Below are 12,502 nucleotides of genomic sequence, written 5' to 3'. Positions count from 1 at the left end.
GCTATCCACTATGCGTGTGGGGTCGATATCCAGTATGCTTATGGGGGTCGCTATCCAGTAGGCTTATTGGGATCGCTATCCAGTATGCTTATGGGGGTCGCTATCCAGTATGCTCATTGGGGTAGCTATCCATTATGCTTATGATGGTCGCTATCCAGTATGCTTATGGGGGTCGCTATCCAGTATGCTTATTTCGGTCGCTATCCAGTAATGCTTGCGGGGGTTGCTATCCAGTATGCTTATGAGCGTCGCTATCCAGTATGCTTATGGGCGTCGCTATCCAGTATGCTTATGGCGGCCGCTATCCAGTATGCTCATGTGGGTCGCTATCCAGTATGCGTATGGGCGTCGCTATCCAGTATACTTATGAGGGTCGCTATCCAGTATGCTTATGAGGGTCGCTATCCAGTATGCTTAATGGGGTCGCTATCCAGTATGCTTATTGCGGTCGCTATCCAGTAATGCTTGCGGGGGTCGCTATCCAGTATGCTCATGAGCGTCGCTATCTAGTATGCTTATGGGCGTCGCTATCCAGTATGCTTATGGGGGTCGCTATCCAGTATGCTCATGTGGGTCGCTATCCAGTATGATTATGAGGGTCGCTATCCAGTATGCTTATGGGGGTCGCTATCCAGTAATGCTTGCAGGGGTCGCTATCCAGTATGCTTATGGGCGTCGCTATCCAGTATACTTATGAGGGTCGCTATCCAGTATGCTTATGAGGGTCGCTATCTAGTATGCCTATTGGGGTCGCTATCCAGTAATGCTTGCGGGGGTCGCTATCCAGTATGCTTATGAGCGTCGCTATCCACTATGCTCATGTGGGATGCTATCCAGTATGCTTATGGGAGTCGCTATCCAGTAATGCTTGCGGGGGTCGCTATCCAGTATGCTTATGAGCGTCGCTATCCACTATGCTCATGTGGGATGCTATCCGGTATGTTTATGGGGGTCGCTATCCAGTATGCTTATGAGGGTCGCTATCCAGTATGCCTATTGGGGTCGCTATCAAGTATGCATATGGGGGTCGCTATTCAGTATGCCTATTGGGGTCGCTATCCAGTAATGCTTTCGGGGGTCGCTATCCAGTATGCTTATTAGCGTCGCTATCCACTATGCTCATGTGGGATGCTATCCGGTATGTTTATGGGGGTCACTATCCAGTATACATATGAGGGTCGCTATCCACTATGCTCATGTGGGTCGCTATCAAGTATGCTTATGAGGGTCGCTATCCAGTATGCTTGTGGGGGTCGCTATCCAGTATGCTTATGAGGGTCGATATCCATTATGCTTTTTGGGGTCGCTGTCCAATATGCTTGTGGGAGTCGCTATCCAGTATGCATATGGGGGTCTCTACCCAGTATGCTAGTGGGTGTCACCAAGTATGCTTATTAGGGTCGCTACCCAGTATGCTTTTGAGGTTTGCTTTCCAGTATGCTTGTGGGGGTCGCTATCCAGTATGCTTACGTGGGTCTCTATCCAGTATGCTTATGGGGGTCGTTAGCCACTATGCTTGTGGGGTCGAAACCCAGTTTCCGATTTGGGGCTATCAAATATGCTTGTGGGGGTCGTTAGCCAGTACTCTTGTGGGGGTCGCTACCAAGTATGCTTTTTTGGGTGGCTACCCAGTATGCTTTTGAAGGGTGCTGCTCAGTATGCTTGTGAGGCTCGCTATCCAGTATGCTTGTGGGGGTCGCTACCAAATATGATTGTGGGGGTCTTTACCCAGTTTGCTTGTGGGGTCACTTTCCAGTATGCTTATAAGGGTCGCTACCCAGTATATTTGTGAGTGTCGCTTCCCAGTATGCTTGTAGGGGTCGCTATCCAGTATGCTTGCGTGGGTCTCTATCAAATATGCTTGTGGGGGTCTCTTCCCAGTATGCTTGTGGGGTCACTTTCCAGTATGCTTATTGGGGTAGCTACCCAGTATGCTTGAGAGGGTCGCTACCCAGTATGCTTGTGGTGATCGCTATCGAGTATGCTTATGGGGATCGTTAGCCACCATGCTTGTTGGGGTCGCAACAAAGAATGCTTGTGGGAGTCGCTATCCACTATGCTTATGGGGGTCGCTACCCAGTATGCTTGTTGCGTCGCTATCCAGTATGCTTGTTGCGTCGCTATCCAGTAAGTTTTTGGGGGTCGCTATCCAGTATGCTTATGGGGGTCGTTAGCCACTATGCTTGATGGGTCGCAACCCACTGTGCTTGTGGGGGTCACAACCCAGTATGCTTGTGGGGTCGCTATCCAGTATGATTATGGGGGGTCGCAATCCAGTATGCTTGTGTTGGTCGTTATCCAGTATACTTGTGCGGGGTCGCAATCCAGTATGCTTGTGGGAGTCGCTATCCACTAAGCTTGTGGGGGTCACAACCCGGAATGCTTGTAGGAGTCGCTATCCACTATGCTTATGGGGGTCGCTACCCAGTATGCTTGTGGGTGCCCCTACCCAGTATGCTTGTGGGGTCACTTTCCAGTATGCTTATTGGGGTCGCTACCCAGTTTTCTTGTGGGGGTCGCTACCAAGAATGCTTGTGAGGGTCGCTATTCAGTGTGGTTGTTGGTGTTGCTATTTAGTATGCTTGATGCGTCGCTATCCAGTATGCTTGTGAGTGTCGCTACCCAGTAAGTTTTTGGGGGTCGCTATCCAGTATGCTTATGGGGGTCGTTAGCCACTATGCTTGTGGGGTCGCAACCCACTGTGTCTGTTGGGGTCTTGTTGGGGTCGCTATCCAGTATGCTTGTGGGGGTCGCAATCCAGTATGCTTGTGGAGTCACTTCCCAGTAGGCTTATTGTGGTCGCTACCCAGTATTCTTGTGGTGTCGCTACCAAGTATGCTTGTGAGGGTCGCTATCTAGTGTGCTTGTTGGGGTCGCTATTCAGTATGCTTATGGAGGTCGCTATATACTTTCCAGTATGTTTATTGGGGTCGCTACCCAGTAATGCTTGTGTGGGACGCTACCCAGTATGCTAATGGGGGTCGCTACACCGTATGCTTGTGAGTGTCGCTCTCCCATTATGCTTGTGGGGGTCACTATCCAGTATGCTTGCGTAGGTCTCTTTCCAGTATGCTTGTGGGGTCACTTCCCAGTATGCTTATTGTGGTCGCTACCCAGTATGCTTGTGAGTGTCGCTACCCAGTATGCTTGTGGTGTCGCTATATTGTCGCGGATATTGGGGTCGATAGCAACTATGATTGTGGGGGTCGGAACCCAGTTTGCTTGTTGGGGCTATCAAATATGCTTGTGGGGGTCGTTAGCCAGTAGTCTTGTGGGGGTCGCTACCAAGTATGCTTGTGATGGTTGCTACCCAGTATGCTTGTGAAGGGCGCTACTGAGTATGCTTGTGGTGCTCGCTATCCAGTATGCTTGTGGGGGTCGCTACCCAGTATAATTGTGGGGGTCGCTGTCCAGTATGCTTATGGAGGTCGCTATCGAGTAATGCTTGCGCGGGTCGCTATTAAGTATGCTTATGGGGGTCGCTATGCAGTATGCTTATGGTGGTCGCTATCCAGTATGCTTGCGGGGGCCCTATCCAGTATGGTTATAGGGGTCGCTAACTAGTAATGCTTGCGGGGGTCGCTATCCAGTATGCTTATGGGGGTCGCTATCCAATATGCTTTTGAGGGGTGGTTCTCAGTATGCTTATGGGGGTCGCTAGGTCCCTCGATGGCCACATGCAGGCGTTCAATGAAATTTGGAGATGTCAACAGGTTATCTATAGGCTAGTTTGCACTTTCAAATAATTTAATCGGTTAATTCTGTCAATTTGATAAATAATGACAAGTCAATAGACAATTTGGCTCACGATGACCAAACGCGGCAAAAATGTAAACCAGATTTAAACAATTGGCTCATTGGATGTTTCTCTTCGGACAGTCGATCTCATACGTTCATCTCAAAAGTCACTAACAGTTGAACACGACCCCATAACTAATCAAAATTTAAATCGGACCAGAATACAACGACTGTTTTGGTCAAACTTTAGTGTTGAAATGTTGTCGGGGTCATTTTTCAACTCCGAAAAATGACCCGTGTTACTTTGACAACAATTCACAGCTCTACGTTGACTTTACGGAATACATAGTTCACTTACCCGCTGTTGGCGACGGGAAGGGTCTAATCTAGAAATATATGATCGATCACGTGTGACAAAACATAACTCGTCTTTTACCCCGTACGTTGTGATGTTAAACATAATATAACAATTATTTCAGAGAAACTTTCGTGACCTAGGGCTATGCATGTTTAATTTGTAACAGACCGATGAAGACCATGTGTCAAAAATTACTCGTGTCGAACAAGAAAACAGGGACATAATTGTTTGCCGGCTGCGGTTTCGAATATTTCAAAATTGAACATTTAAATGTGGTAATAATTTAATAAATACCATAAAAGTTGGTGCATGAATTGATGCACGTAAAGAGAGATAACTCGTATCACACGAACAAAACACGCCTGCACTAGTTACTCTTCTTGGTATACAACATTATGTTCTACATAAAAAAATATGACCTAAACGTTCAGTCTCCTAGAGTAAAGAGAGATAACTCGTATCACATAATCAAAACAGGCCTTCATGAGTTACTCTACTTCGTTATACAACATCATGTACCACCTAAAAAAATTATGACCTAAACGTTTAGTCTCCTAGAGTAAAGAGAGATAATCTCGTATCACATAATCAAAACAGGCCTTCATGAGTTACAATTCTTCGTTGTACAACATCATGTACTACATATGACCTTAAGGAATGACGTCACCATTACGTCATATGTACTTCCGTTGTGTGGAAAATTCTCAATAAAAAAAAATGTTCTTATGATTGATAGACATGTTTTCACATGCTCAATACACTGTGAATCAAAACTATCATTATTCCTGAAACTTTTATACCTTAAGTATCTATTCTTGCTTAATTTATCATTTAGAGTAGAGATTAAAGCATAAACCGCTGCCCTATAGTTGAAAGGTCATTTTGGAAGATCTGTCATGGCGGACGGTGCAATTTTTAGAGTTTGTTTTTCAAGTGGAGTGATTTTTCTTAGGAATAACTTGACCCCCCTTTTTTATTGGCTTAAAAGGTAATTTAAAGCTTGTACTTTAAGAATATATGTGGTTATCATAGCCTGCATTCGCTCGAAATGCCTTTAAATGTTGTCTAAAAATTATAATTTTACATTGAATTATATAGGGAATAACAATGGTGGTGTGTAACCTTAACGCTCAGTCTCCTAGTGTAAAGAGAGATAACTCGTATTACATTCTCAAATGAGGCCTTCATGAGTTACTCTTCTTCATAAACAATTGGAATTTTATTCTCATCATCTGGAAAATTATCTTTCTGTCAGATTAATCTGTATAAAAGAGCATTGAAGTCTTATTTTAAGCGACATGTTTGTAAACATTTTGACAAACTTTACCCCACCATACTGTTGAACCTGTCATATTATATGCTAGTAAAATATTGGGGACTATTCATATCGTTACTTCATGACCTTGTAAATCAAAACTTAACATTTTAAAACTTACTAGTAAAATGCCTTGCGAAAAGCTACATATACGATTTTTGAAATATGCTCTAGGTGTTCACAAAACAGCAACAAACATAACAGTTGTCGGGAATCAGCTTCAAGTTCCCACTGTATGTTGATGTAGTTATAAGCATTGTAAAGTATTTCTATAGACTAGTGTCAACTAATATTGATAGCTTGTTTGGAAATGCTCTTGAATAGAATAATTTATTTTTAAAAAAAAGTGAAAAAGAAAGAAAGTTGGATTGCTGATTCATACTATGTACTAAAATACCTTAAAATACCAAGCAAAATCTTCCATGATAGGCATTTGTACAAAATTATGAACAAAAAATGTTATCTATGTATAAAATACATTTAAGAAGCTGTTGAATGGTAATGGAAAACTTATATCATGTGCTTTATTCAGAGCAAACATTTCCAAGAATCATGTAGTTCAGAGCCGAGAGGGAAGAAGGTATTTTGCAAACTTTAGAGTCAGGTCATCCAAGATAGAGATAGAAATTGGAAAAAACAAACGTATTGCTCGAGTTGAAAGATTTTGAAAGGTCTGTCTCCCTGGTGAATATGAAAATGACGTCTATTTCATGTAAGGCTTTTAAAGATGCACTCTCACAGATAAACCGTTTTTACAACTTTTTTAATTTTTGTCTATTTGTTAATTCCATGTCATTATATGTTTAAATAATGCATTCAAAAAAAGTTTTATATGTTTATAATAAGTTGTCCCCACCCCCGATTTAGAAATTCCTGGAACCGCCACTGTTTGGTGTATTAAAACAATTCTATTTATTGTGGTAAATCTTATTTGGGAGTAAGAGTGCGTCTTTAAAACAGAATAATATCAGTTTCGAATAGTAATTGTATTTCGTAAAATGATAATTTAAGTATGTCAAACTCATTGTTTCCGTTACATAGCACTTACTTCGACAGCAAATGTTTCCTGTGATAAGCTAAGTACACATAAGGAAATTTTAAATTTCTAGGATCTTCGGAATACGATACCATCATACAGCGGAACTGATTGTATCACGGACATCCTTTATATAATCATATATAAGTATTTACTTTTCTGAAATCGGACAGAGGTTGATCCTTGAGGGCTGCAATGCAGGACTAGGGCCTACAGTACCAGTAAGTAATATTCTTATTTTATTAACTGCTCTAAATACATGTTTTTTTAATTTATTAAATGATAACATGATATGCGTTGTTCGAATATGAGCCATTTATTGAGCCATTCATTTAGCCATTTGCGATAGTGTTAAGTGTTGATGCCTAGTGTCAGTTGAAAGCGTATTATTTACTGATTACGTTTATAAAAAAAATATAATCAAAACTTTATAACAAATAAAGTAAAAGAAGTTTGTATTTTTGTTCTGTATTTCAACTGAAATCGGACGTAAAATATACGCATTATTTTGCGAAAGAAAAACGTGTTTGGTTCTCTAAATATCAAGCCCCTTGAGTCGATACCGAAATAATATGGTCACATTATGGTACATAAAAAAGCTTCAATTTAATGGCCATATTACTGTGATGCCCTCTCCCTGGGTATACATGCAAAACATGCTTGCACTAAAATCTATGTTTTATCATATTTCAGACAAAATGATGTTACTGGGGCCCCAATTCTTGCTTTTGATATTTTTCAAAGTATCTTTGGCAAAAGAACCATTTGATTATAAGTCTCTTCACGACAACGAATTCACCGACGAGTTCTGGACAACTTTGGTTCAGAATGTTATTGATTTGTTTTATCATCAGCGGTCATGCGGTCAAACTCAGTTCGGAGTTCTACTCTTGGGCAACCCGGAAAACAACAATCTGAACCTCTATGTTTATCCACACGTCGGAACGAACGATTATCGACCTGTCATAGATAACACTCAACCATTTTCTCCAAGCAATCCCTCTGATTTCGGAAACTATGTAGCTTCAAGGCCAGACTACATACCGCAGCTTCAGGACGCGATTCATGCTGAGGATATCTCTTTGGGGCACATGCAAAGACTCTGGAACAACTATATCAACCGATTTCGGCAGAGACCAACGCTGGTACTGCTCTACTCTTGGATAATGCCCTGTGAACAGTGCGTGCAGCTGATCTTAAACTACTTTAATTCTGAGCCGTATGCTAGTGTTCCGCATAGGGTCGTTGCGCACACAACTCAGGGCTATTTTCTCCCTTACATGTCTGAGGAAGGAAACACCAACAGTCGAGAAAGATTGCGTAACGCAGGCATTCGCGTCTTAACGCATCGATGCTATTCATTGCCACCCTCAAATATCGACGCAGCTTTCAACATCTCAAAGAGGTCCTTAATTGTAGCACGTGACATGGCTAAAATGAAAATGGAAATGGAGCAACAAATCAGTGATAACCAGTGCATGGGTAAATGTATGGATACTGAGACATTACAAGGCTGCTTATACAGCTGTCTTCTGAAAACATCCGTATGCTGCTGTTGTCATGATAGCTACAAAGCACGAATGACAGTAGATTATGTCAATAGGTTCATGGCAGAATGTAGAAAGAAACATTTAAAGAAATGTGCACAGGAAATGATCCAGTCAACTTTGGGAAATGCCTGCACCTGCAACCTGAAACGAGAGTTTGTTGACAACATGAAACAATGTCTTACTAAATGTTCTAACCTTCCAATTTCAAAACCGTTGAACCCCTACAGTCCGACAACATTTACGGGAATGTTGCAAAAGGTTGACGAATTAGCCAACTATCCTAAAGAAGTAAACCTTTGCAAAGACCGTAGAACACAAGGCACCCTTTGCTCTGAATACAACCCGAATTATCTGACAGCTGGAAGTTCTCTTTGCCGGGAGGATACACCTTGTGGCTTCTATGGCTATTCCTATAAGTGGTGCTACACGGATTACTCCAAGAAAAAGTGGGACTACTGCTGTACAGACGCTTGCGCAAGACGAGGCAATAACTACTACTGGTGTCACTCGGGAAATAAATGGCAATACTGCGGAAGCCCCGGTACAAAGACCGTGGATAACACAAATTGTCTGTCAACGAGTCCATGCGGTCTCCATCTTGATGTCAGCTCAAAAACAGATTACTTTTGGTGCTACGTTGATACGTTTCAAAACTACAGAAGGTGCTGTCAGCCTGGATTCCCATGTGGAAGACACGGATATAGCTACAACTGGTGCTGGACCGGATACAAGGTCCACAGTGGGAAGTGGGACAAATGCATGACATAATTCCGACACCACAAGCCATTTCTTAGGAAGAACCTGGAACTATTTGGAGAATAACTATCCATCGAACATAAATAACCATGTCAAACGAAGGAGATGATATTGAAAAAGATCCTGTTCGTATTTTATTAATCTCACTGATACACATCTAGGATGATTAAATTTCGAAATTAATTTATATTTGTTATGACCATGGCAATAAAGTGAAAGTGTTTGAATGTATAAACGAATATTATAAAATTGTATAGTTTGTTCTATTATGCATGATACTTAATAATTTGATTTGTATATTTTCACCGTTATTCTAAAGCTCATTCTTTTCATATAAATACAAGTTTATATAGACAATTAAACACATCACCATCCAGAACACCACTTGATCTTCGGATGTACAACTTCAGCATGTTTGTAGCGGACATTATATTGCACGCATCTACAGTGTATATTAATAATAAACGCAGCGATGGGAATTTGTTGTTGTTAAAATCGTTTCTATTATTAATAAAACCTTAGTGTAAACATGTACTTCAGTGACGCACAACTTTGTCGTTAGAGAAAGGACAAATCTATTAATATTTTGTTGCACGATAAAACATACAAAAACGTACGGGCTGGAGATAGATCATATAATAAATTGTACGTCCTGTTTAACCCTTACATTACTATTCGAGAAACAAATTCCCACATGTTTTGATAATTGTACGCACTAAACGAAAAATAATGTAGGAAAGGATTTTGTTTTCAAAAATGACTTGTCGTTCCAATAAAAAATACATTCATATTTAGAAAAAGAGAACAATCATGGCTGCTCAAAGATGGATTGCAAATACTTTACCTGATCCAGATGTCATCTTAACTTATACGACATCGATGTAGGTAAACCGATATTTTCGTTTTGTTTTTCAACTTAAACAGCTTTTTTAATCACATGTTAGAATGTTTAAACTGCCCTCCACCCTTATTTGAATGATAAAAAATATACATGTTGACATTTAAACTCGTTAAGTCGCGTCAGTTTGGTCTTTCATGGTCTTGTAAGTAGCTGCTGTATAATTTGCCGCTTATCGGACAAACTCAACGGGCAAATCGGCGTTATCCAATATAAGCCGGCCACAAAAACATCAATACATAATTTGCTTGCAGGTATGAAGAGTAAACCGTCTCTGTTGCCTAGTGGTTAAGGTGTCCGCCTACGGAGCGGGAGGTCGTGGGTTCAATCCCTGGCCGCGTCACACCGAAAGACGTTAAAAATTGTTACAAGTAGCCCCTTGAATGGCGATCGGCATTTAAGGGGTAGTGCTATGAAAAGTGGGGTACTAAGTACTGGTTGAACCCAGAAAAGTTGTATGCCGTGTATCGAAGCTTTACACCGAGCACGTTAAAGAACCAAGAGGCCTCTTCGCAAAGATCTAGGGTATCGCACCTGGATCTCTTGTACCATACCATGTTTCTTCCAATGTCTGGATTTGATTGCGAATTGCTGTCACTTTTATCTCATGTCACTAATGGAATTTAAACACAATTTAAGTCGTAATGGCGTCACGGCGGGGTCAAGCCATAATGCAGCCAATGTGCGCGGGCAGACCTTGATAAACTCAAATAAACAAACAGTAGAGTAAACCAAACTGAGACTGGAATATGCTATTGTAATTATACCGTTGGTGTGGGGTTGCAGTGCGAGAACTAAATAAAGTTTCATTACATGCACTAAATTTAGAAGATATATGTTTTGTTTGTTTTGTAACCAGGATGTTATATTTCTTATTGGGGTTTTGTTTGAAAAAATAGAAGGGCGCAGTGCGTTGCAAAATTATTATTTGTGAAACCTACGTCTGCGTTTGGGTGCAAACGATTTAAACCAAACAGTTCTGGTTTATAAATTATGGCTTCAACGAAATGTCACCGATTGGAGAGGACAAACGACCCGATAAGAGGTCTGTATCGTAAATCTGTTAATACTTTCTTATGTATTCAAATACTCCTAGTGCTACTTCATATAAATTATTCAACTGTACAAATAACATGAAGTCTAAATTGCAAAAAGTAATACGTGTAAGAAAACCTGGTTATTTCTATTCATGAAATCTTCAAAACCAAATATATCACAGAAGTTGTTTAGAATACCCTTACTTGATATATACGTTGAATGTGTTAACAATTTACAATGATCTCTTTAATTCTGTCAATAATATTGTCTACAGAATCACATTTTGCTCTTTTGAAAATTCAATTGATTTGTATTACTTGTACCTAATATGCAATTAACTTACAACATTACTAGATAAAAGAGGAAAGCCGGATTGCCTTTGTCAAAAGCATTCCACGTCAGCTTAGGTAAGAGACAGCTGAAAATACGCGTCGAAAAAAGTGGTTTCAACAAGACGAAAAAGTCACATTTTTATTCATAGCTAACATTTCTTTCATATGTGCAAAGCTCAGTACATCAAAATGAAACACACTACCTATAAACGAACATCGAGCGCGTTTGTGTCTGGATTTGGGGCGGGGCGTGTTTTAAGCGCAAGAGGCATAACCTCAATCTTTTCCGCAAGATTCGTCTTCGAATTTGGAATATTTTTACGTCTCCCTTTGGAGGCGAAGTTTGTCCAGAATTACAAGCTTACGTCAAAACACATAAATCAGCAGAAGTCCGCGATTTCAGTCATTTTTCTAGGTCGACAGTATGTTATCATAGAATGAAATTGGACATTGTTTGTTTAAACATAATTACGGTCAATCTGTTCCATGGAAGCATTGGCAATGTTGCCAGTTTCATGATGACTTACGGACAGCTTGCTGTCTTATTCTTTGCATCTTCTTTGTGCTTTTGAAGGATCTCCTTTCAAATATATTCATACTACACAGTGAACCATTTAACGATGACATCACTGTTATTATGTTGTTTGATAGCCTTCATTCCAGGTATTCCGTTTGCAACAAAAATGGTCGGGTTATTCTCATAATCTTTATATCGTCGTCATTGCCATCGAAGTGCAAATACTTAACCTTAGCCATAAATATAATCCATTCAAGATATCAAATCAAACGTGGATGTAGCTAATGCTTCCCAGGAGTTTCTGATTCAAAACGCATGCATATCTATACATGAAATACACCACTACGGCGAAACGGTTTAGAAATGGATTTCTTTTAAAGACTACTTCCTCGTTTTTAGGGTGTCAGTATTTCGGAGAAACAATATCGGGATATTGGACACAGCATTATTGTTTTCGTTTTTGGATTGGTAAAGAAAAGACGTAAAGCGTACCCATTACTCGTTCAATATAATCAAATGAAACTTAAAGCACATGCTTTCAGAGCACTTGTGCACTGTCCTCCGATATAAATATGTTTATAGAGGTGGTGGGTAACTGAATTAACTGGCGAGTACATTATCGCAATATTTATCTTGAACTATTTGTCTCACTATGTTATACTCGTATTTATTCATTTTAATATGGTTGCGAGTGCAAATATTTCCTTCACCCCCTCTTCTTTTTGCGTAGAGATGGTGTATTAAGGTATCCATTCTACCTACCATTCTACCTACTTGTATTAAACTGAGAACGCATACTTTTATCTCTGTAATTGCCAAATTCAAAACATCGAAAGTAATCAATAGATTTGAAGTATTAGACTTGAACATGACTTAACCGTTTCATGGAAAAGTTGTAATAAAGATAAGAGACTAAAATATATATAAACTTCGATATATGGCCTGCCGCCGAATGAAATAGACT

The 12,502-nt window shown here is 40.3% G+C and overlaps 1 protein-coding gene across 1 annotated transcript; it reads left to right on the top strand.

Moving 5' to 3' along the window:
* The first annotated feature begins 6,518 nt into the window (after positions 1-6,518).
* Positions 6,519-9,232, top strand: LOC128232929 (uncharacterized). Its single transcript, XM_052946735.1, has 2 exons — positions 6,519-6,668; positions 7,141-9,232. The coding sequence occupies exon 2, from the start codon at positions 7,146-7,148 to the stop codon at positions 8,763-8,765; it is 1,620 nt and encodes a 539-aa protein (XP_052802695.1). The 5' UTR covers positions 6,519-6,668; positions 7,141-7,145; the 3' UTR covers positions 8,766-9,232.
* Positions 9,233-12,502: the final 3,270 nt, after the last annotated feature.

The sequence above is a fragment of the Mya arenaria genome, chromosome 1 (assembly GCF_026914265.1).
Source record: "Mya arenaria isolate MELC-2E11 chromosome 1, ASM2691426v1".
NCBI classification, from domain to species: domain Eukaryota; kingdom Metazoa; phylum Mollusca; class Bivalvia; order Myida; family Myidae; genus Mya; species Mya arenaria.
Note: the sequence above shows the minus strand (reverse complement) of the source record. Positions and strands in the feature narration are given on the sequence as shown.

Excerpts from the sequence above, each read along its gene's own strand:
- LOC128232929 (XM_052946735.1), top strand. The coding sequence starts at position 7,146 with ATGATGTTACTGGGGCCCCAATTCTTGCTTTTGATATTTTTCAAAGTA.